Source organism: Rissa tridactyla, chromosome 13 (genome assembly GCF_028500815.1).
Source record: "Rissa tridactyla isolate bRisTri1 chromosome 13, bRisTri1.patW.cur.20221130, whole genome shotgun sequence".
Classification (NCBI taxonomy): domain Eukaryota; kingdom Metazoa; phylum Chordata; class Aves; order Charadriiformes; family Laridae; genus Rissa; species Rissa tridactyla.
Genome location: NC_071478.1, coordinates 3,334,824 through 3,359,286, shown reverse-complemented (window position 1 = coordinate 3,359,286; position 24,463 = coordinate 3,334,824). Strand labels below are relative to the sequence as shown.

Here is a 24,463-nt window from a genome sequence, read left to right as displayed (position 1 = left end):
GAGCAAGCAGCCAAAACAAAGCCGGCGGAGGCAGCCCGTTCCCCGCGGGAACGCGAGAGAGTGCTGTTCAGCCGCGGGAGCGATGTGCTGGCCCGAGGCCACTCGTCCTCGACCAGCGTCCGAGCTCGCACAGGGGAAACAGTGCAGAATCCAAGGCAGTTTGTTATAATTAGGTGTGGTATTAAGTTTAATTTACCATCAAATGCTTTTATGAAATAATGCATTCTAGGTTAAGTTGGTGCAATAAGGTTTGTGTTCAGTAAGATGTAACTATTTGTAGACCTGGTAATTTTTTTTTTGGGTAATGACTGTGTCATTCCAGGCTCAGAGCAGCTGGAATTAGGGGACTGTCTACCCCTGTCCTTTAATTTGAGTCTGAAGTAGTGAGTATGCTCCTGACAGGCGGCTGAAGTGGATTGTTAAACCTCATTTGTACATACAAAGCAGAGGTAACTTCACTGCATCCCTACTAATATTTTGATCTCAAGTTGTTTTGACTCAGTTCCTGCTTTCCCATGCTGTTGTCCATGTCGCTAATGCTGGGAGACAGCCAAGTTCCCACTATTGTTCCTGTTCTTTCAGCAGTCGTGAGCTGTTCATACAGCCGGTGCGTGTTTACTGTACTGAAAGGAAACAGCATTTTGGAGAGCAACTTGAGCATGGTGAAAGTAGTTCTTTGTAGCGGCCTTTCTTCAAGATACGACAGGACTTTGTACTGTAGTGCAAAGCCGCTTCTAAAAAGTAACTTAAGGTAAATCTTAAGCGTGAATGAAGCTTGGAAAAAATGTATTTGGTTTGGTGATTCATGGTTGAGGCTAATCTATACTGCCTTCCTTGATGTGGCAGCTATTTATTCTTTGCTAACCACAGTACATATTTGGCAAATTTTGATTGCTAGGGTTGGTGACTGCAGATGTCAGATGAGACTGGATTTATCTCTGCATTTATCCCAGAATTCAGCAGTATTTCACAGGTCGGGGCAGGGAATACAGCAAATCTAGTTGAGAATGCAGAAGGAATGTCAGCAAACCAACCTTTTAGCTCCACAGAGTACCAGACCTGGCAGGAAATAATGCACTTAATCTAAAAAAAAGTAAGCAAAGGCCACACCTGTGCCAATCACCCTGATAAGCAATTTAAGATGTAGCCGCCCGCAGCGTTGTGGGGCTATTCTTGTACCATGCCACTGCTCTGGGCCGCAGCAAAGTGTGATGGCTGCCTGTGGCTCGGTGCAAGCCTGAGGTCGGGTGGCTTGTGGTCCCCCGCAGTGCATCGACCGTGTCCCGGGGGACATGGGAGCATCGGGCTGTTGTGTGGCCAGGCTGTGCAGCCACCCTCCCGTCGGTGACGTGGGGCTGACATGCTGGGCACAGGAGGAGGAGGAGGCAGTAAGAGCAAAGAGTCCAAGAAATAATGGAACCGCGTATGCACACAGTGTTACACAGCGATGGCAAATAAATGCTACTGCGTTTTTCATAAAAATGGCATGTTGCAAGATAAAATGCATGAAGGTCGTATTGTATAAACTTCTGCCTGATATTTGTTCTACTTACTGCGATCAATAAGTGGTTGATGTAAATGAAAGACATGTGGAATAGTGTTTTGTGGGGAGAAAATAGAAAGAACAGTCAGGCACTCGGTGCTTCCCAGCTGTGCAGTGGGAAGGTGATGTAGACAGTTGTTAGGCAGTGTGTCATTATGCTGAGAACAGCTGAAATGATTTCAGAAGCAGTTTTACCTTCCAGCTTCTTGTTACTACTCTTTGAAGAAGGAAATCCCTTGCACCAAAAAGCATGCTGTTCCTTCAGAGTGTTCTCTGAATTCTGAAAGTCTGATTTGATCCTTCAGTAGCTGGAGATTACCCGAGCACCCTCTGTGACAAAGAGAAATACTACCACATTTCTTCAGGCAGACGGTAATAAAAAGTTCCATATTTTATCACTTTGAAAAGGATGACAGAAATGCAGTATTTAAGAAATAGTAAACTTGGCATTTGCTGACTGATTTAAAAGAGCAGTCTGCTTTGGCGCAAATCTAACTCTTCAGAGAACACATCGTTCCCCGGTACAGCATGCAGTTTGTCTGTCTGTCTGTCACTTCTTGAAATTGGCCCGGCTGTGTTTGCTGTGGTTTGAATTGCCCGTGCCGATGCTTGGGAGCGCACCCAAATGGACCCTGACTTTAGGTATAGTGTTACCAAGCTACACTAAAACTTGTGAGATTCGAGGAGATGTTTTCTGACTGCTGGAACCTGCCTAATACGTTACGTGTGTGGGCCAAATCCTGCTTCCCTAGAAGCTCAGCTGTGCCCGAGAAAAGAGCTCTTCTCCCATAAGGGGTTACAGGGTGGGGATGACAAACCCCCTCCGGGCTCCATACCGGGGCTGATGGCCTTGGATGAAAAGTGAGATGCTGGCTGAGCTGTAACGCTACCAAACTGCTCAGACAGCATTTAGCGAGGTGAATCAGAGCTTCATGGCAAAACTTTAAGGAGATGGAATGAAATTGGTGAATCTGGCGTTATCCCTGAAGTCGGATTTTGATGCCTTTGCAGAAGGGTGGTGGTGAGGTGGAGTTCGAATGACTGCTCGTACGCAGGCCTGAATTGACAGTAAAACTTCATATCAGTCAAAGAGGAGGAAATACTTTGAATGTCTCTTCATATTGAATTGTCCTTTGTCATTTGCACGTTATTTGACTCACTGTTATGGGAACAAGAGATTTCCCAACCCCTCTTCTTCCCGTTACCCTTTTGAGCAGAAGTAGCATGTTTCCATGCTTGTTTTCTTGTACTTCACTTACCTTTTTTCCCCGTGATAAAAGTTTAGCTGTTGGAAGTATTTTAGGCCACATTCTGTCCTCAGGAAGTCTCTGTTAAAGATGTTTTGCAGTTACCTGTGCTTCATGTATGAGTCCATTGGATCAAGCGATGGAGAAATGACTGTTCCTATGTTGGGCTTAATATGAGAGCCCTGGCTCTGGAGCTGCTCGGTTTTGCTGGGGATCCTGCGCAGGATCCTGCTGCAGCTTTTGCCCGATGGCTGCCCCGGTGTGGGGGGGACATTCCCCAGCTGAAGATGGGGACCTCGGGGAAAATTGGATCAGTCGCATGTTGAGATCATGTATTTAATCAAAACAACAGAACTGCTCCTGAGGAGGTTTGGGCACGTTTGCAGGGAGCATGTGGTGTTCAGCCTGCTTTGGATTTGTTTACGTGCTCATATTTTCATTTCACCGTGCAAATAGCTTCCTCTTCTTAGGGATAAGTTTCACATTGTGTTTCTTGTTGACATTGGATATCTGCTCTACTGTAAGATGGCTCCTGGTTTTCCATAGCATCTTTCTTGGCGATACAAAAGCTAATGCTTAGCTTATTGCTAAGCTTGTAGCTAATTTGTTTGTAGCCTTCCACCCACATTGGAGGGAATGGCTAGTATTTTTTTATGGTAACGTTTATCAACAAAAGACCTTTTTCCTCTGGATTTTTATTTGTATCACTGGAAAAAATGGTAACAATCCTTCTTTTGCTTGGCTTGATCATTTTGACGTAAACAAATGTAAAGAAAATGTTTTTAGTACTTTCCAGAATATTTGTGCTGTAGGAATTTCCTGTTTCTGTTTTGTTTTTCAGTTTTTCCTCCTCCATTGAGATGGAAGGGAAGTGCTGAATGATTATGTACATGGGCTTTCAAACAACATAGTGTATTTTTAGCTTGTTCCCTCAGCTTTAACGTTGATAGCTTTGTCTTATACTGAAACAATTCAAGGTACAAAAACTATGCATGTTCAGGATGTTTAATGGGGCCTTTCTTAAGTTCAAGAGAAACATAGTTTGGGGGACAAAAGAATTAACGTTTTCCGACAAACTGATTTGGCACTCTAGTTGTTGCAGTTATTGCTGGCAATCATATTTAAACTTAAATTGTTGAAAAACTTAGGTTAAAAATTATATTTCACAATTACCTTTGCTTACAGATTTTCATTAATCTTGGAATAATTGCATGCTACTCTAAAATATGCAGAATTCTGGACAGAGAAAAGCACGGCTGAGTTCCTGCTTTGATTACAAATGAAATGGGAAACTGCAGTTCTTTCACTGATCCCATCAAGGATGACCATGGTAGTAGAATGGTAAAATTATTCTGGCAGGCATAAACAAGCATGTGGAGTGTTCAGTCATGAAAAATATTAATGCGTTTTCTTTTATCCCAAGTGTAGTTCTGTAAGGAAAACAAGGAATGAAAATTTAAGTGTTTTTTTTTCTTCTTTCTTCTTTTTTTTCTGCACTTTCTTCGGATGAAAGTGCAGCTTTCAAGCGTGTTGGGAGCTTAATAAGACCCACTCTGTGCCTCTGCTTTCACCTGTTCTTGCCCCTTACGTTATCATTTTTTGATGTAAATCTGTAAGAAGGGTAGGTATCATACTTAAACGTGACTTTTCTTAAATGAGAATGGAAGGCACAGAATTTTATCTTACTGAAGTGATAGTGCTGTGATTTTTTTTTTTTATTGTTGTTACAATGTATGTGAGTGTTACATATCTTTTACGGAAACGATAAGACAAGTCTACCCCCAAAGATTCATGACCTAAAGAATGGGTGGCAGCCACGTGCTATGAGGGAGCGTGTTGGGAAGGGTGGTGGTAGCGGTGAGGGGGACGTGGCCGAGAGCTTACGGAAGCGGGCAGAGCGCGTGGCAGCGGGGGACCAAGTGTTCCTGGTGAGGAGAGTCAGGCCACGGGGTGGACTTCAGGCAGATTAGATGCGTTCGGTGTCTGACCTTCTTTAGCAAACATTGCAAAACGTTTCTCTGTGATAAAAAGCTTCATTTCATATGCGCTAACGTGCTTCTTGCGTGAGAGGGGGAAAAGATGAGGTCCCAGCAACATTTCTAATCTTTTTGTTGTCATGTTTGAAGCGTGTGGATGTCTGTGTGTTTCAAATTTATTGATCAGACTGGGTCACTCTGTTTTTTGGGTTTTTTTCTGGTTTTTTTTTTTTTTTAAGATTGATGAAGAAAAGATGTTAAAAGTGATACTCTTTGGATATAAAAGCAGTTTGGAACCTTGCACACGGAAGCTTAATCAGCTGCCCACATAACATTTCAATAGCTTTTCACAATGTTATGTTGGACAGTTCTGATTGTGTGCCACAGAGAATGTTTTATTTGTCAGAAGCTGTGGGTGAGACGGGAGTCCATGTTCAGGCATAAGCTTCAGCTTTAATAAATTACCACTAGGTAGGTATGAGACAATTACCCCTTTAATGTTCCTGCCACCTTGTTGGGGTTATAGAGTGTCAAGGACCTCCCTTATACTTGTTTCCGAATCCTCCAATTCTCTTTAGAATTGGCCATTTTAACCTTTACTTCCTCAGCAGCTGATGCATTTTTCTGCTTGTTTTCATGCTTCTAACTCCCAAGCCGTTCTTACCGCAGATGCGTGTATACGGAGAAGGTTGGAATGCCCGCAGCCAAGACAAATGATACAAAATGGAGTGAAAAAAATTTCCTTCCCCCTCCCCAGATGGGCCATATGCTGCTTGTGGAGACCTTTAGAAACAAAACTCACATTCTGCAGTGGGGGAGAGAGGAGCTGGACTGCAGGCGAGGACGGGGGCCCTGTCCAGTGGGAGCCCCATTATTCTCATCCAGCGCTCAGCCCGTGCCAAGCCCGAGGAGCTGTGTGTCTGCTCTCCCCTTGTACGCTGCTCTGGGAACGGCTCATACCTGTTCCTTCTCCTGGCCAGGAACATTCCACTGATGGTGTACGGTGACCTGAGGGCTATGGGGTTTTTTGTTTCATCTTACACTTTGGGGTGTGTGTGTGTGGTTTTTTTGTTTTTGTTTTTTTTTTTATTTTAAATTCACTGCCATTTTGGCCTTCCTGCAGTCTAACCAAGTCTCTTTCTGTATGAGACCTGGAGAAAGGATATATTTTTCTTGTTTTGTTTTTCCTTGTTCTTTTTTATTGTCCTCTCTTAGCTGATATTCGAGAAGATACGTGCAGTGACTGTAAGCTATTTGGTTGTTCGTGTAAACTTTTCAGAGTATATTCATTTCTATTGGGAAAGTGGCAAAACCTGTGCCGTAGGTCTGCAGGGAAGTTTCCCCCCTGTACTCACTTTCTGTGGCAAGGAATGTTCTTGTTGCCTTTCTGCCCCTGCGTGAGGAGAATCTGTCGTGCTTGTCATAAAACATGATCGTTTTTATAATGCTTTTTGTGCTTTGTGAAGATTATCAGGTTAGCACACAGCAAGACAGAGAATAAAGCCTTACCCTACCCTTCTGTGCCTGGGAGCTGGGCTGCTCTGGATCGTCGTTTTCCCCTTACCCTGGACGTATCACCTGGAGTAGGCAGGATAGCGTGATGGTAGCTGAGTTCAGCTCTGTTATTTATCAAATAAAAGTAGTAATACTGCAGGTGAACTTCAAGAAAAAGGCAGTTGTGGAACAAGGATGTGCAGCATGCGGGTGGCATCACTTCTGTTTTCAATGGCTGGCTGGTCAAAGCGATTCAGTCCTCTCCTAGAGCCAGCACTGCCACCGTTCCGCTACATTGCAAGGCAGGAGATGAGACCGTGATGGGTATTTGTCCTGATGTGACATGGCCTGTGTGGACACTTGCGTACTGGCGAACATGATGTCTTCAAAGGAACACAAATGAGCTTCTTAGCGAAGGTTGTCCTAAAGCAAATTTGACTGGATGGTAAATAAAGAATTCTTGTGTCCTCTTCCAGATCAGATGAGACTCAGGCTTCAGAGGCAAGTCGCAAAGTCAGTTTTATTACATAAGCCTTTTTAAAGAGCAAAATGAAATTTCTTGATACTTAAGTACCGTAACCGCAATCTGGAGGAATAAATTAAAGTATTTGTCTGCAAAGCTACTGGCACTGAATTTCAAAATGTAATTGTTTTTTCCATGGTTGAGATGCAGTACTTCTTAAAGAAATCGGTATTACTCTGAAGTTATTAGTACCCCTGTTTACAATAAAGATTTTAAAATTAGCCATGGACTACATTGATGAGATACTTTATGAAGTGTTTTAGCACCTTTCTTTAAAAGCCTCTTGTATTCATGTGTGCTTGTGTAAACTTTCCAAACGTTGACCCAGGACCTGTTGCTACTGCAGTCTCGCCTTGCCCGCTGGTTTGTGAGGCATTTGGGGGCTTTTAAAATAAACTAATATGAGAAAAGTGTCTGGAAATGGAACTTCAGTTTCTGTTGTAGTTGGCGGTGTATATGAGGGGAATGCCTTTATTGTCAAGTTCTATGCAACTTGTCTTCAATTCTGAATAAGCGTAAATTAAAACTGTTTTAAAACTGAGCTTAATTTGCTTAGTTTCAGTAGGAAACGAAAGTAGGAGTAGAAAACAAATATTTAGTGTAAATATTGAGATACCCAGTGTTACAGGTTACAAAAGAGTTTTCACTGTGTATAGACACCGTACAAAGTCCTTCTGCGAAAACATTCCATCCATTCAACTATTTTGGGGTGTGTTTTCTTTTTCTTCTGACCATAGACTGCTTATGGTTATTGTGACAGGTGAAACAGTCCAGGCATCTGAATGAATTGGATTTATCGTACTGCTGTGAAAAATTAAAAAACAAACAAACCACAAAACAAGCAAACGAGATAAAACTACTAAGCTCTTTCATCTTCGGCTGTGTTAAGTTTCATGGGGAGTCTTGGATTTGAGGGATGGGAAAGCTGGGTACAGCTTTACAGGAAAAAAGGATGGAGTGAGAAGCAAACTTACAGCAATGATTTCCTTAGAGTCCACACCATGGACATTATTTCGTGTAAAAATCAGAGAGGAAGCAAGGTTTTTGTTGTCTTCAGAGTACCTCTGCAGCGGTGTTGATGTTGTTGAGGCCTGTGTCCTAAATATGTCCTGGTATGGCCATACCGGGTGCCTGCGTCAGAGCTGGTGGTGCCCAGCGTGTTGGAAGCAGATGGGGAAGGGGTGAGTCTGAAGGATATTGAACTGTGGAGGAGGTTTCCTCACCTGCAGCAGGTTGTTGCCTGGCTTCAAGATAGAGCTGGATGCCGTGGTGTGAAATGCGTCATCTCTCTCTTCTCTCTCAGAACAGACCTTGATTTTTTTTCTCTTCTATTTCCCCTAGACGATGCGTGTCACAGCAATCTTCTGCACCCATGCACCCAGCAGCTTGTTAGGGTTTTGAAATTATGCTGCGTTTTGAGCTCTGTCAAGTATAAGCTGGTACAGGAGCCTGAACAATCCCAGTCTTTTGTTCATGGACCTAAATGTAAGCCTTTTGTTGAACGTAAGCTCTGTGTTAATTATTTTTTTTTTAAGCTTAAATGAAAGAGATTGCTATGTGTGATGAACAAAGATCAAAATTAAAGACTTTGTGCAGCAAGACTGTTCTATGAGCAGTTGTGACAGCTCCCTGACAGTAACAGAGGAAGTGTCTTTAATTCTCTACATCTGACTTCTTGCCAGTGAAGTGAGATTTAACCTGGCAGACAAACTGAGACAGTTTTTACCCATAAATCTGATAACCTGACTGAAACTTGCGCATTTTTCAGTTTTCCCCAAATCCAGATATTCTACAAAATGTACCCAGGGGATCAATCTTTTCTTGTTTGTGTAACAGCAAGTCATTTTGAAGAGAAAGGGGGCGTGTGAGAACTGGCATATAGATAGGAGCATTTTAAAGAAACCAACTTGATATACAAACAGTTTTGTTCTTTGCATGTGGAAAGCAAAACATAGAGTGTATCTGCCCAGGCTTTTACCAAACTCTGTGTTTTCCCAAGTTAAGAGTGTTTTAAAGCAGTTCTGTTGGTCTTGGTTTGGAATGAAAGAAAAAAAACAAAAACCTTTGCTCCAGCTGTTGGGCTTTTGTGTCTCTGCCAGATGTGCAGGGGCAGCGGAGCGGTTGGGGGGTGGTTCGTAGGGGGAGTGGGACCGCTGCAAACTGGCAGATCATTGGGAAGCCTTGAGAATATTACTTGGCGTTTCAGGTGACAGAGTACTAAAGCGTGTCTTTTTTACTTCAAATGAGAATTTGAAGGTGACATGGGACAAACTTTTATTATGTGATGTTACAATATAAGAAATTCAGCCTGTAGTTAGGAATGCTTGCTAGTCCTTCTTGGAACATGACAATTCAGATGGCAAAATAGAGAACACAGAGGCAAAAATAAGGAGGGTATAAAAAACATAAGTTGTTTTGTAGCGTCTGAGGAACCCAAGGAGTAATTGAGTCTGGAGCCGTGTAGCTAAGCTCGGCACAGTGCTGTGTCTTTAAATAGTCTGTAATGTCAAACACAACAGGTTAAATTAAGTTCTCTTACTAATGAAACAGAAAGAGGGCTGATCTGGAATGCAAGCCCAGAACAGCCTTACAAGGGCAGGCTTTGCTCCTCGGTGGTTGCTGAAGACTGAGCGTAATTGAGATGGACAAACCAAGAGCCCCAAGATGGAATTGAAGCTGTCGTGATCTTTGCAAGTACTTGACCATGATGCTTATTTGCATGTGGGATGATGACTTGCAGAAAACACTTAAGAAATGCATAAATTATTAACAATTGCCAACCGAAGTGGAGTGATGGGGTGTGAGGCAGGTAAGCGTCAGCAGAATGGGTTTCTGATTGAGGGTTCCACAAGGGAAAAGCAGAGACTTTGTTTTCGCAGTTAGTTTAAACTAATGTTGCCCATCCTTCTCTGTCACATCTGCTTTGCTGACAAAGGATCATCCAGTCTGGGGGAAAACTAATCTCCAATATCCTTTTGATAGGTCTTCAGCTGGATGGTCTTCCCAGTTCCATGCACACTAGTGGTGGGTGGTGATGGGGCCTTTGCTTAAGACCCCGTGGGCTTGACCGGCTCACGCTCCTCATGGGCTGTGCTGCATGTTCCGCCTTCCTCTCCTGGTGCGTGCATTGTGTGCTGTGCTACATAGGCCTGTTTTTCATCTGACCTTCCAATCCTATGTAGTCATTAGCATAATTGTATGTATTTGAGAACAGGTAAAGCTCAAAATGAGCTGAAAGAAGCTTTTGGAAAATATAATGTAACCATAGAATTTTGTTTTCTAATGTAAAAGGGAAAATAGGGATTGTTACTTCTTTGTGCAGGATTGTATTTCTGAGTTGTAGGTGGAATAGATGTTAATAATAAAAGTATCCAGCGATGTTTGAATAACGAGGTCCCATTTGCCACTGTGGTAATTAGTCATGCAGTACTGGTTAGCAATGTGTGCTTTCTGTTTTCTGAAGCTGCAGACCCTTGACAGATCCGGGGTGGCTGCAGCATGAGATAATCACTACGTGTTTTTCAAGGGCAGAAGATCGGCTTGTGCTGTTCTTGTTCAGAAACAAACCATTGCTCAGCCAGAAAGACTGCCGGACCGGAGTGGCTGGGAGACAATTATAGAACATCTGTATGGTTTGAGCTATGTTCTGTAGGCTGAGAGTTAGAAAAAGATACGTGAACTCGCCAGAGGAGAAGTAAATAGAGCCAGTGCGTTAACCCACATGCTGTTGTTTAATTAAACTACAGTTGTGAGCTTTTGCCAGCTGGGAAGTTTATGCGCAGTCCTACAGAGCATCATGTGCTGGGGAGCCTTAGAAAAGAAATAAAGAGAACGAGGTTGGTGTGCTCCCCGGGGAGCCCAGGCTTTCTTGGTCCGTTGTGTGTGCACCCGCAGGCAGGAGATCGTGTACGTGGCAGCGTGTTCTCTGCAACCGGTACTCTTCTGTGGCTAATAAAGTGCTTAATCTATTGTGAGCTTGATTTATGTCTTTCAAAATTATTTTTAGTGGTGGCTTGTTTTTTCATGCAGGTGGAATCTCACTTGAATCAGAGAAGTCCAGAACATAATTCGCTACTCAGCTTCTTACAGCTTTTGAAAACTCCGTCCTTTAGACTTTTCAAGTGTCTCCAGCTTCAGTTGGCTGATGTAATGGGGTCCTCTGAGGTTTTGGTGGATTATTTTACTTACCAGAATAGAAGGGATAGAAGCAGTCTGTTTTAATAAAGTAGAATAACCCTCCTCACACAGACAGACTGCACAGATCAAGGCAGAGGTCAGCACGTTATGCTTTTGGTGGGGAGCGGTGAAAATAAACAAAATGTATTGTGAAATAAACTATCCAGTGAGAGGTATTTTTGAGGACACTTCTTCTGTGTAATTGATATACAGATGCATTTTAGAAAGGAATATTCATACAAATTTTCTTAAAACTTAACCCATTTTTTCGGACCTCAGTTATTTTTAGATGGATTTTCTGAGGACACTAAGTTTGACCACATAGTCTGTGAGTCTCCTGGCAGCTGCTGAACTCCGCCAGCTTTGGGATGGAGCTCAAGCAGGAGAACATGCCGTCACTTACTGCATTTCAGCTGAAAGGGTGGAAAAATCTCCACCCATTTGAATTTCATGGTGAAAGTGCATCTGATTATCTTCTAAAACGTTTTGCCATGATGTTAATTGAAGTGTAAATCTAAGCAACGATTTAGATGCTGAGTATACTTAAATACCTAGCAGTATGTTCATGTGATAGCCAGAAGATACTAAATTTAGCGTTGTGGATAGACTCAAATCATCAGTTTTACAGTCTTCTAAGGACAAAAATGGTAAATTGGGCATAATATTTCTCTTTTAAGGGGAGGTCTGATAAAAAAGCGAAAAACATTCTCTAGTGAATTTTCAGATCCTTCAAGTCACGTACGTGCGTGAGAAATGCTTGCAGCAAGCTGTAAGAAAGCCGCCTTCTGCGGATGTTGGGTTGAATCTGGTTATGTGAATCCTCCCATTTTGTGGCAGGCGATACACCAGAAGTTTGGTTAAATTCCAGTTCTGCTGTGCCCGGGGTGAAGGTGAAGGGACTGATGAGTAACTTGCGTGGCAGCTACAGTCCAGAGCTCTGGGATTGCTATTTTGGGGGGGCTACTGAATCAGACAGAGCCTGAAACCATCTAAAATAGCAAAGTGCCTCATGAAGAAACCCTGCACTGCAGCAAGTACAGAGCTGCACTTGCAAATGCACAAATGTTTGAAATATAGAGCTTAGATTAAACAGCATAAAACTGGGTAATAGGTCTTAAATTTCAACCTTAGATGCAGGATCTCCATCGCTCATGAAGCATTATCCATAACTGTGTCAGAACAAATTTAAAACTTTTTTTCTGTTTCCTTAAAAATATAAGAAACAACCAGCTCTTGGGGCGTCTGATCAAAAGTATCTTTCCATTTCCATACAAAACCAATCCAGTAGCTCTTTAAAAGAAGAGCTATGTGAGGAAAAAGGATTTTTCTCTATTGGTTGGATTCCCTTTTAACACCGAGAGTTTTTGTTAGGCTGCTAATTTGAGAATGTTCAAAACAAATATAATGTATTCAGAAATGAAGAGTAAGGTATGGAATGCTGCATTTTGTTACCGAAGTTTTTCTTGGAGATCAGTTACAGGTTGTTGGAGTTCAACTCTAAAAGCAATGCTTGAAAGGCAAGACACCCCATTTCCTCAGAGCATCGTATGCCTCTGTGCGTGTTTGCAAGTAGAATTCTGATACAATAAAACTTTACATGAGAGTCATTTCATAATACATTACTTAGAAATTTTTCATTCCATTAAATCTCTTCCTGAAAGGTTTAGGGGAGGAGAGGATGATGCAAGACCATGGTACTTTGTATGGCAAATTAAGCAATAGCAACAAAAAAAACCCTTGAATAAACAAGAAAGCGAGCAGCTTTCAACATGCCTTTCTTACCTTCGTTCCTGTACCTCTCTTTCACCTCAGTTCTAAACTAGTCACATCTTGACTTTGGGCACCTACTCGTGGTTATTGATTTAAAACCGTAGCTTTTATTTCTGCTGCCCTCCCAAAGGGGCTGTTTCCAGAAATTCCATGACCGGTGACATCTGACTGCTGAGCGTTACCTGCTTTTATCCCTGGGGTCCTCTTGTCACCCCCACCCATTTCAAGCTTTGCATTGGTGGTCTCCCAGCTGCTGGGGAGGGAGCAGCGTTGGGGAATGACAGCAACAGTTGTTAACAGTGTGTGAAAGTGGGGGGGGGGGAAAACCATGCTTCAGATTGTCAGATCTGTTCAGCTTAGTTTTGAGCTTCTGGCTTAATCATTGTCTTGCACTGATATCATAGTTGCTAACTTGAAAGTACCTTGTTTGAGTTTATAATGGTTTAATTATGCTATTTATAAGTGATGTTGCTACCCACATACCCCATCAAACAACGGGAATGGGGGTAGGCTTTGTCCGAACAGGAAACCTTTTGGTGTCGGTGTAAAGCATTCCCTGGCAGAGATGTTGCTCCCCTTTTCCCAAGGAAGGGTTAAACTCGGTTAAGTACACGTGACATATGCAAACTATGAATCATTCCAATAGATCTGTGCAACTCCTGCCTGCTTAGGCAGCAAGCAGATGCTGTTCCCTTGGTTGCCATGGTAACCCTGCCTGTACTATAATAAAGCCCAGCCCAGATCCTTCCTTAGGCAGATCTCTGCGGTGCTTTCACCTCGCTCATTGTTTCCTCTCCGGAGCAGAGGCGAGGCAGGGACGGAGAGGAGGGAGTAGGACACCAGAGGCAGCGGCAGCTTTCGCCGGCGCGTCACCTCTTGCGCCTTGTTCGGGGAGCGTTGGGAGCACGGCAGACCTTCCTCCTGAGGCTGTGATACCCGGCAGCTTCTTCCCAGCGCGTCTCCAGATTGTATAAGGAGAGGAGCAGGCGTGCGCAGCGGCTTTGACAGGCGTGGGGAAAAGTCTCTGCGCTGGCTACTGGTTTCCCAGCGTTTTCCCATTCCCAGCTACATTCCTCTGGTATGAAGCCCCCCTTGAAGCAGAGGAGCTGATGTCACGCAGCAGATCTTCTGGCAGGCTCTGAGCAGCCACAAGTCCGGTCTTGAAGGCAGCGGCTTGACACGGTTCCCCTTCAGCTTCAGCGTGCCTTGGAGCTTGTGATCTGCATTTCTGGAAATGAGAATCTTGTAGGATGGTGCTGAAGACGGGGAGACCGGTGAGGACGGGATTCTGCCCATGCTGATACCTTCCTGCAGAGTTCTTTGGGAAGAAAATAATTTGGATTTATTGTTTCAAGGATCTAATCGTCTTGCTGCTAAATGGATTGTATAGAAGCATCAGAACTTTGTTTAATGTTACTGTTACCTGAAAAGCTGCCGAGCCAGAAGAATACAATTTTTTTTATCCTTCTGATATTTACAGCAAAACAAAAACTTGGGCTTAAAAAGGGAGTTGCTTTTCCGGCTCTGAAATGAGACAGTGAGAGACTAATTCTTTGCTTGTAAGTGGACTAATTTCAAGTGACTGTGTCAGGATTTAAACCTTGATTTCTCTCTTTAACATGGCTGAATTAAACATATTTTGATGGAACTCTGGAAACCTGATTGTAAGTAGGAAAAGTCTTTTCTTTTTTCCTACTCAACAAATACCAGTCTCCAACCTCACATATCTTTTGTTATTTAAATATAGAAATATGCTGGTGGTTACAGTGTAGTACTATTTACATTAGCTGGAAATACTTTATAAGCGGAGTCTTTTTTGCAAATTAAAATCAGGGTTGTTAAGGAGGATATATTTTACAGTAATTGCTGCTGAATATTGATTTCTCATCTCTGCTGGAAAAAAAAAAATGGATTACCTTGGAGACAAACTGACAGTGGCACAAACTCACATGACCCAGTGGATGGGTACAGTGCGGAGATCCTTACAGGAAGCACTAAATTTAGTCACTACTGCGGTTGCTCACGAACGGACTAGCGGGGAAGGTGGCAGCAGGACTCCCTTCAAGCGCACCTCCTCCTTCAGGCACTTTGCGTCCCGGAGCAGAGAGTCCTTCCGAAGGTTTTCAGTGCGGAGTCAGCAGAGGTTTTCCTCTTTGAGGAAGAGGCAGCCCAGTTCAGAGCCACCTGAGCTTGTAAGCTATACACCTTTTTGAGACTCTCGAGGTAGATAATACAATGCAAAAAAACTTGCTTTTTTTGCAGTGTTTCATCTAATAAAACCTATATTGTGTCTGCTTTGCAATTTAAAAATAGCCCCCGAAACACTTCCAGGTAGTGGTGTCTGTCTGTCTGCTCCCAGCTAGTTTCTTTCCGGAGCGCAGGTGGATATTTTCATCTGCCAGGGAACGCAGTTAATCAAGGTTTTGGGAACGGGGGAACAATGTTGTTGATCTTTGTTAAAGCAACATGGTAAGGTAGGACAAATATTTGTGTAAAATTAGAAAAAGGAAGTTGGTCTGAAACTGCACTTGTGTCGGTCATTTCAAACACCACAGGTCAGTGTGACTTTAAACACACGTCAGTATTTGTGATTTTTCAGTAAAAAAATGCCTGAAGCTTAATTTGTAAGAAGACTTAAGCGCTGTCACTCTGTGGTCAATAGTGAATGATCGTTACTCTCTCCTTTTGTTGAAAAGGAGGTGTTTTATCTCAGAATGATTGATACTTTGTCATGAAACAGAAGTTGGACGACCAGTGTGACGTGTGGGGGCCGTAGTGGGGCGGAGACAGGGTGTAATTTCATGGGACCAAAGGAAAGGTGAAGAGCTCCTGGTTCACCGCGGCTGTGTGCCACGCAGAGCCCCCTCCCTTTCTCATGGAATGCCTTTCCTAGTCACTAGGTTATTTTCAGGATGGACGGTCTGTATTAAATGGCATGGCAAAGTGTGGAGAGAAGCTCCTGAGCGGCTCTTCCAGCTGGGCTGGGCTCTGCCACGCTCCTTGCGGGCATTATTCGACACCCCTTCTTTCTAGTGCCAGCAAATGCTGCAAAGCAGCAATGTTTTTAGGTTGTTATATGTGAAAGGTAAATGAAACTGGTTTATTCTGGTTTATTTCATGGAGAGGAGCCTAAACTGGTGATTTGAGGTGTATTCGAAACTGATGATTTAGGACTGGCCCTTGAACTACGGGAAGCGGGTTGTCTTGAGTGGAATGGGGACCAAAGCCTTGGTACCAGTGTGTGGGTAAATCCTGAACAGCTTGCTCTCTGAAGTGGCCAAAATGTTTTGGGGTTTGGTTTTTTTTTTTTCCCCTGTTGTTTTTTTTTTGTGTTGTGTGGTTTGTTTTTGTTTTTTTTTTTTTTTTTTGTTTTTAAACCAAAGTGGTTATTCACTGTATAGTATAAATACAGAAAGTTCTGATGTGGCCTCACGGAGGTTTGTTCACTGAATGACTGAAGGTAAAGTTGCATTCCTTGGGCAGGTGTGGCCTTTGTGTACGGGCTATTTCCAGTGCTTTTTATCAGTTACAGTTATGGCATTTTTGTCCTAGCTTGCTATTCAGCTCCTGTTTGGCTGTACTGGAAAAGAAAATATTGTCAAGTGAGCACAAAAGAATGGCGAGGAAAATATTTGGTAACCACTGTTACAGTGTTGCACGGGAAAGTTCTGTGGGGTTTTCTTTTTTTTTTTTTAAGTGGATATTTTAGATTTATTAGAATCGTCTGAATAAAAAGCTTGTTTAAGAGAAGTGAAGACTGAGAAAATGGAAATGTAGGACCTGCAGAGGCAACTGTACTACTGTCCTTACAGTGCACTGCTTACAGAGCAGAAATCGTGAGACACAGGGTGACCTTTCTGGTTACTTCACAGGTGACAGCCCCTGGAGCTGCTGTTCCTCTGCTTCAGCAGTAATTCTGCGTGTGCTTGGCTTTATGTGTGAATTTGGTTTAACCTGTGCTCAAATTTAAGATCTCGGCACTTGTAAAAGTTTGTAGTTTGTGCCATTGCGTCTTCCACAGAGCGACTTCTGAATACGGACCTGGAGCCGTTATTGTTTTTATCTGGCTGGAACAGGGTCCTGGTTTTACTTAGTCCTTGGAGCTACTAACATTTTTCTACAAAATAACTATGGAATAAGTATAAAGCACATAACTCATCATAAACTGACTTCTTTGTTGTTTTGGGGATGTAGAGTAGTCACTTGGCGCTGATACTTCAGCGATGCAGTTTTTAAACAAGGACCCGCCGGGCTCACAGGCTTGGGAGCCCACTGTTGCCGCTGGCTTTTATACGGTGGCCTTCAGCTCCTTCTCTGCTGGCTGAGAACTTAGCATTGTACAAGACCAAGAAACTTGTCAAAACTCAAGTCAAACAGCGCAATTTAAGATAATGTGAGTAAACTTAGTGCTGAGGTTGAAGATAAGTGGTGGTGTGAGAGTGCATTCCGCTGCATCGACGTAGCTGCCTCTCCCCTCTCATGACTCTGATGGACTTTCAGATTAAATGCCAAGAGAAATAATAGGTTAGAGTTTGTGTGGGCCTCCTGTCACCGCTTCAGATGTCTTCTAGAGGAATTAAAAGTATTGTATTTAAAGTATTCACCCATTTATTTGTATATCTGTGACTTTTAAAAAATGCTTAGGCTGAAAAAGTGTCTTGTTTTCTGTTTAGTTCTGTACTTACGTTGCCATCCTACGTTTGTAGCAGCTTTTAGGGCACTGGCCTGAAGCTGCCTGCTGGAATCCGGTGGGAAAACTCGGGGCTGTTCCACAGGTCTGACATAAGTGCAGTTTCCAGTCTTTTTAAACGTGGGGAGACTGGCAGGTCAGCACCTTATTAATAACATACTACAACATATTTTAGCTGCTGACTGCTGCGGGCTATGTAGCTGGGAAAGGGCTCATGGATATCACATTTTTTTTCTGGGCTGTAAGAGAGATTTTTATCCACTATAGAGGAGCTTTAGGATTGGAGTGAAAGGGATTCGACATAACTGATTATTTCCTTGCGGGAGGTCATAAAAGTAGGAATCAGGCTGCAAGAGAGAAGAAATAATTTTCTTTCCAAACGCTTCTGTCTAACAGCGGGGGGATTACGTATTCACTTTGTTATTCTGTTCGTACCTTGTCATATTTTCCTATTTGATGTCTGGCAGGGCTGATTTCCTGACCCAGCTCCGTCTCTGCTGCGCGGTGTGTCTCTGCAGCGCCACAGAGAGGGGGTTCTGCAGCAGATGCCTGAGGAAGGGCGGCTGGGTGGATGTACCCGACTTAACATGTGATCCTCTAGCTTTTATGTGGGACCCAGACTTTATACTGTTTGCCTTAAATTACACCTAGATAAATAAATGTGTAACACAGGGCAGTCTGATTCTGAATCTAGTGAAGGTATAGCCATGTTTTTAAGAATTAATAGAATAGTTTGGGTTGGAAGGGACCTTTAAAGGTCACCTAGTCCATCCCCCTGCCATGAGCAGGGACATCTTCAACTGGATCAGGTTGCTCAGAGTCCATCCAACCTGGCCTGGGATGTTTCCAGGGATGGGGCATCCACCACCTCTCTGGGCAACCTGGGCCAGTGTCTCACCACCCTCATCATGAAAGATTGCCTCCTTATATCTAGTCTAAATCTACCCTCTTTTGATTTAAAACCATTACCCCTTGTCCTATCGCTACAGGCCCTGCTAAAAAGTTTGTCCGCATCTTTCTGTCTGTTCCCATCTTTCTTCTAAGCCCCCTTTTGGGACTGGAAGGGGCTGGAAGGTCTCCCCGGAGCCTTCACTTCTCCAGGCTGAACCCCCCCAGCTCTCTCAGCCTGTCCCCACAGCAGAGGGGCTCCAGCCCTCCCAGCAGCTCCGGGGCCTCCTCTGGCCCCGCTCCAACAGCTCCGTGTCCTTCTGCTGTTGGTGCCCCAGAGCTGGAGGCAGCACCGCAGGGGGGTCTCCCCAGAGCGGAGCAGAGGGGTAGAATCCCCCCCTCGCCCTGCTGCCCACGCTGCTGGGGACGCAGCCCAGGATAATTGCTGAAAAGCTAGGACAATCAAGGGATAAAATGAGCCTGAGAGCTAAAACGAGCTTGAGAGCTAAAACTAATTTATGTTGTGGTTCTCAAAGCAACAAGTCATCAGTCAGAATTTAATAGTCGCAAATCTGTGAATCACAAACAGGAGTGCAAGAATAATTTTTATTTTAAATAGCTTCTCTGGTATATTCAACAGCACACTGTTTGGAAAAAGATCATTTATTATTATTATTTTTTCCCTGTAGTACTTCTATTAATTTCTTCATTCAAACAGAATACTCTGTCACTTGTCCTGCCTTCATTCATAGCCCAAACCCCTGTTTTCTTACCAGTTGCTGTTTCCCAGCAAGCCTTTCCTTCCTCGCCTTGCCTTGCGGTTGTCTGTTCGTGTAGCCATAACTTCAAAGGCATCTGTTCTTTCCGTTTCCACTGAAACAGGATTGAATTGGTCTGAGGTTATTTTCTACAGCTAGATGTAATACAGTGTTCTCATACTTAATTTAAGGAAAAAAGGTGTCACCATGGACTGAAGAAACTCTCTGGCTGCTGCACCCCCAAATGCCTGGGCCCTGCTGTTGCAGGTCACGGGTACTGAGAATTGGCGGCACGTAATGACACGGGACTGATTTTAATTGCATCATTATTCTGGCATATTATATCAGATCTGGGAATCTGTAGCTGAGCTTGCAGAAGTTTTTGCTCTACAGCAAATCCTTTTAAATGGAAGTTAATTTTTCTCCCAGGCGTTTTTATTGAGGCTTTTTGCATTTTTTTCATCTCCTATCACCAGCGTAGTGTCTTTGTTGTAATAGGAGCAGAGATTCTTTCGTTAAACATTGTCTCTGTTTTAATCATGGTAATATCAGTCATGTTTCAATTACAGGTATGGTACCTGGTTTCACAGCCAACACCATTAGTTCTGGATCTTGAAGTTTGTTGCCGTACAATAAAACCAGGGTAGTTGTTTAATACCCTCAGCTCCTCAGCTATCCCCTTCCACCGCTGAAAAAGCATGGCAAGTTGTTGCTTTGTAAGAAGTTTAACTACTTTTGGAGTGCCAGCGTGAACAACAAAGCTGTGGAAAACCTCAGAGGTGTTCCAGGTTCTTTGGGAGACAATTTTGAAATAGAAGAGAAACGATTAATTCTGTGGCTGCCTGGGCTGCGAGTGATCCGTGTGGTTTATGTGAGTTGTTCTGCTCTGTGTTAAAAATCACACCAAAGCGCATTTAATCGTGTTTTGTTTTCTGTCGTCCTGGTCAGTGGATGAAAATGGTCTTTTCATTCAAGCTTGATCTGACAGCATCAGTTATTTTGTTGGGATTCAGTTTCAATGTCATTCCAAACTACAGGTGGAAATTGAGTGTATTGTTTGACTGCAGGAGTCCCAGGCGTGCTGGGAGGGCGCTTAGTCCTTCAGAGGGGTTTTGTTGCATCCTACAGCCCTTTCACCATCATCCTCTCTACTAAAGACTGAAATTCCCATCTTGCTGTGGTTTGGAGTTTGGTTTTTTTGGTGTGTGTGTTTTTGTTTTTTTTTTTTTTTAAAATCAAAATTTAAAATACAAGCTCTCACTTTCTCCTTTTGTGGCCCGTCCCTCTCTGGTGATGAAAATCAGGTGAGGAACCAAGAGGAGGGTTGTTAAAACCTGGTTGGAATGATATGCGTGCCATTCACCTGCATGTCGCCTGGGACCGGATCTCTGCTTGTAACAGAGCATTGATCTCTGCTGTCTGGTTTGATTTTACCTAAGGTTGGTCTGCAAATGTTTGTCCTTTATGGTGAGCATCCTTCAAAAAACAGTAAAAAGAAATTAATACAAATTGGCTTTTTTTTTTTTCCTGAGCTTGGCTATTTTGATACAACAAATAGTTGCTGAACTACTTTGTCCTAATATTCACCGAAAGCCCAATGAGTTGCTCTCAAAAATATCAATGAATATCAGCACCATCAGTGAATGGAATTTTATCTTTAAATTTCTGGAGAGCTGTTACGGTAGCGTGAAGCAAGTTTGCAGAAAGCAAGCTTTTAAAAATGAGTTGTTTGTCTTGTTTCAGGATTGGGAGGGGGAGGAGTGACGCTGTTCAGTTTAATTAATGAAGATACAAGGGCCAATACTGAAACAGCTCATGCTTTTTCATTCTTAATAACTTTTCTTTGGTTTAACAGGCCATGAACGTAGCTGGCAGCATAAATCTGGGCCATAAAACTGCAGCGGTGGGTGTTTAGTAGACTGCCTTTGTTGTTCCCTTGTTATTTTGACAGGAATAATCACTTAGACGACTTTACTCTGTGATTTTATTTAGGCTGGCTGCAAGGAGTTGATTTTTGCCATGTTCTCAGAGCATAAGAAAAAACCATAAATATATTTACAGCTTATCATTTTGTACTCGTTCACCTTGCCTCTTTTTTTTTTAAGCACAAAGTGACAGCAGTTACCTTTCAGGGGGAAATAAATTGCATTAAACAAAAACATCCCTGAACACAACTCGATATTAGCAATCCGTTTTTATTGAAATATTGTGGTAGTTTCAGGAAATACTAGTGGCGTTTCATTGACCTGTGTGTATTTTGACTGCTCTCTAAAACACCTCCTGAGTTGCCTGAGATTTTTGTTTAAACGAGCAGTGCACAGTTTCCAAAGTCTGTGTGTTTGTTAGTCACTTGTTGTCAAGAAACCCCATCGCTTTCTGTACATCTTTAAGTCTAGACTTTAAACTAAAAAGCCTTTTTCGCCGGGAATGTTTGTTTGAAGTTTAACTTGTGTCTTATGTGGAAAAATGTTAACTGTGCAGAAGAGCTGTGAAATAAAGTATTTCAAGTAGGAGGTGTTGATTCCAAGCATGTAGCTTTTCAAAAAAAGCAAATCTATTCACTTCCCAGCATAACAGTATAAAATCGGCGTGTTCCGGCTTGTGGCTCTTGCACTGTTGAGGATGAGGGATCCTGTTCAGCTCCTAGTGCCAACTTTTATTAATGCTGATGGGAGCCGCCTGTGCCCTCTGGGAGAGAGGGGATTCCTCAGGCTCTGAGGTGGGACAGCACTTTCCTGCTCAAACTCTTCCTGACGGACAGGCTGGCATGTCTCTGGCTCCCATCCTCCAGGGTTTGGTTTCTTGGGGTTTAATTTCTTTTTTAGCTTGTCTGCCTAAGGCTGAAAAGAAAATTTAATATGTTGACATAGGAGGGATTTTAAAGATGTTCCCAACTATTGCTCTGTTTTGGTTTTCTACTTTCCCACCTCTCAGAGGAAGAGCTGTCACGGCTCGCTCAGCCCTAGCAAGGTATATATTTAGAATTTGGTTCTTGTCTGCTTTTTTGCACATCAAGTCAACCTCTGCTCTGTCTTCAGCCTTGTGCTGAAACCGCATGATACGTGCGTGGTGAGTGTTCGCAGCAAGTCATAGCATCTCTATGTTCAGGGTATAAAAAAACCAACAAACTCTAAATTGTCTTTGAAATCCTGAATGGAACGAGGAGGGTGACTTCACGGAGAGTCACTGCAAAAGCAGTGAGTAGATTTCATTGTGTGATTGTAACCAGATTCCTGGCAAAATTAATTCAATCTGGATTAATTTACCCATGTTCTGGTGTGACCAGAGTCAGCTCAGGGTAGACTTTGGGTCTCTCTTTGGTGCTGCTGCCTTTGCAATCGTGAGTCTCTCAGCTGGACTTGGCTCCCGAGAGGCACGGCATAGCTGGGAGTTAGGAGTGAAAGGTCCGCTAGTGGAGGAGAAGCAATTAGCTAAAGACCAGCAAACAGGGCAAGTCATTTTATATGTTCAGAAAGTGTGGAAAATGGTGGAGTTCGGAGAGCTGTGGTAGTATTCAGCCTCTTGGGGGTTCGAGTTTAGGCTGGAAAGGGAACTGGGAATGTGCTGTTTGAGCTTGAGTAAATCATTGAGCTTGCTGGCAATGATTTCCTCTGGCTCCCCTTTTGCTGTTTACAGTGAATGTTTTGTGCCGGTGCGGCCAGGAGGAGCCCTGTCAGCTCTGCGCTGACCCGCTTGTCAAATCAGCTGTAGGTTTTAGGTTTGGGTGTTTTGATGAAGGTGAAAATTCCCCCCCCCGCCCTCCATCATAAGGCATGTATGCATTTCAAAGGGTTATGCGTTGAACCGAACCAAAACTAAATCCATTGTATTTAATTCAAATATAGAATCATAGAATGTGTTGGGTTGGAAGGGACCTTTAAAGGTAATCTAGTCCGACCCCCCTGCAGTAAACAGGGACAGCTGTAACTAGATCAGATGTATTGAAGCAAAGAGTTTTGCTTCTGAGATTAAGGCTGGCTTTCCTATCAGCAAGGCCATAGGACTAGTGAATGAGGTCTGTCGTGGGTGTAGCAGAAAGCTTTTTAAAGGCGAGCAGCTGAGCTAAGAGCATACATGGGATACAGCAGCCTGGGCTGTTCTCCGCCTGCTCCAACCCGTTCCTCTCGGGTACTGGCTGTTCACAGCTCACTCTTGGCATTTTCTCCCTCAGGTTAGGGGCTGGAACGGACATTTGCCTTTCCCGTTATTTCTGCAGCTGTGGGTCTGCTTTTCTGCATTTTTTGCCGCCTTTTTCCAGGGGGAAGGGGTTGGGATTCAGGCCCATGCATCAAGCTGGGAAGCTATGAAAAGGTGGAGAATTAAACCAGTCACCCTTCTTAAAACAACTTGTGTTTCGTAAGGTAAATATTGTCAGCTTTTAACATTAGGAATATAATTGGTTGTTGCTTATCATATCCCGGTGGAAGAGGTAGAGAAAACACATATGGCTGAGACAGCCCCGGGTTGCATAGCAACAGCGAGGATGTAGTGGCTGATATCATTTATGGGAATGTTTTATACCGTGGGCCTCGATACGTACTCCACTGCGCATGGAAAAATTAAACATTTATGATTTAAGGGTTTTTTGAGTTGAGTGGTGTAGATCCTTAGGATGTAACGGTGCTAAATCTGCTGTGTGAGTGCTTTCGGATACGGGCTGGGGCAGTTGGGGCTCGCTCGCGTTTCCCCATGGGTGTGCAGTTTGCCATGTTAAACTGGCTTGTCCTCGCCAGCCCAGGAGGGCACTGGGGCTGGTGGGGTGGTCCTCTTGAGCAGACACCAAGGCTGCTCACTGCTGTCTCCTTACCCGCTGGTGGCCGTGGAGGTGGCCTATGCAGTAATAAAAAGACCTTGAGGCTATGAGATTGAGTAGGCCTGGTCTCCAGGGTTTGTGAAGTCCTTGCTTGGTGTGAAGGTATTGTGCTGAATAGGGTATTGGACAGGGCTGAGGAATTCATCCTCCTCCTCGCCTCTCTGTGCCCGTGGGTGGAGCCTGCACTGGAGGTCTCTTAACTTTCCTCATCAGTGAGGTCAGAAAGAAAATGTACAATTCCTGGAACTGTTTATCTGTCCCTGCAGCATGGAGGGTGGGGTGGGAGGCAGAAGGCAGCACCTTCTGCCTGCAATGTTACACTAAGGCACTTGCTCCTTCCAACAATTTGTTTAAACTCTGAGCTGGTAAATCTTCTGGCCTGGTTGCCAGGAAGGAACTGGAGCGTTGGTCTTGAGCCATGACTTACTCCTTGTGGGCAGCACTAATTCGCCGGATAGTAAGTATATATGGAAATTGTAGGATGCCGATTCCACTGTTAGGCTTTCTACTTGCTGTATTGGCATTTAGATACTTAGAAAAAATAGTATGGGTTGTGAAATGTTGTATAGTTTCTAATGTCCTCTT

At 43.5% G+C, this 24,463-nt stretch overlaps 1 protein-coding gene across 7 annotated transcripts in view; it reads left to right on the top strand.

Annotated features, from left to right (window-relative positions):
• Positions 1-24,463, top strand: part of KIAA1671 (KIAA1671 ortholog) — an 86,326-nt gene that overhangs the window by 43,495 nt on the left and 18,368 nt on the right. The window contains exon 1 of one of the 7 annotated variants that reach the window (XM_054219068.1): positions 14,441-14,921. The exons of 5 other annotated variants lie outside the window; for them this stretch is intronic. In XM_054219068.1, coding sequence (XP_054075043.1) covers positions 14,637-14,921 — 285 coding nt within the window. In that variant the 5' untranslated portion in view covers positions 14,441-14,636. Of the gene's footprint in view, positions 1-14,440; positions 14,922-24,136; positions 24,336-24,463 lie in introns of those variants that run through there. One more of the 7 variants, XM_054219071.1, reaches the window with a different exon arrangement.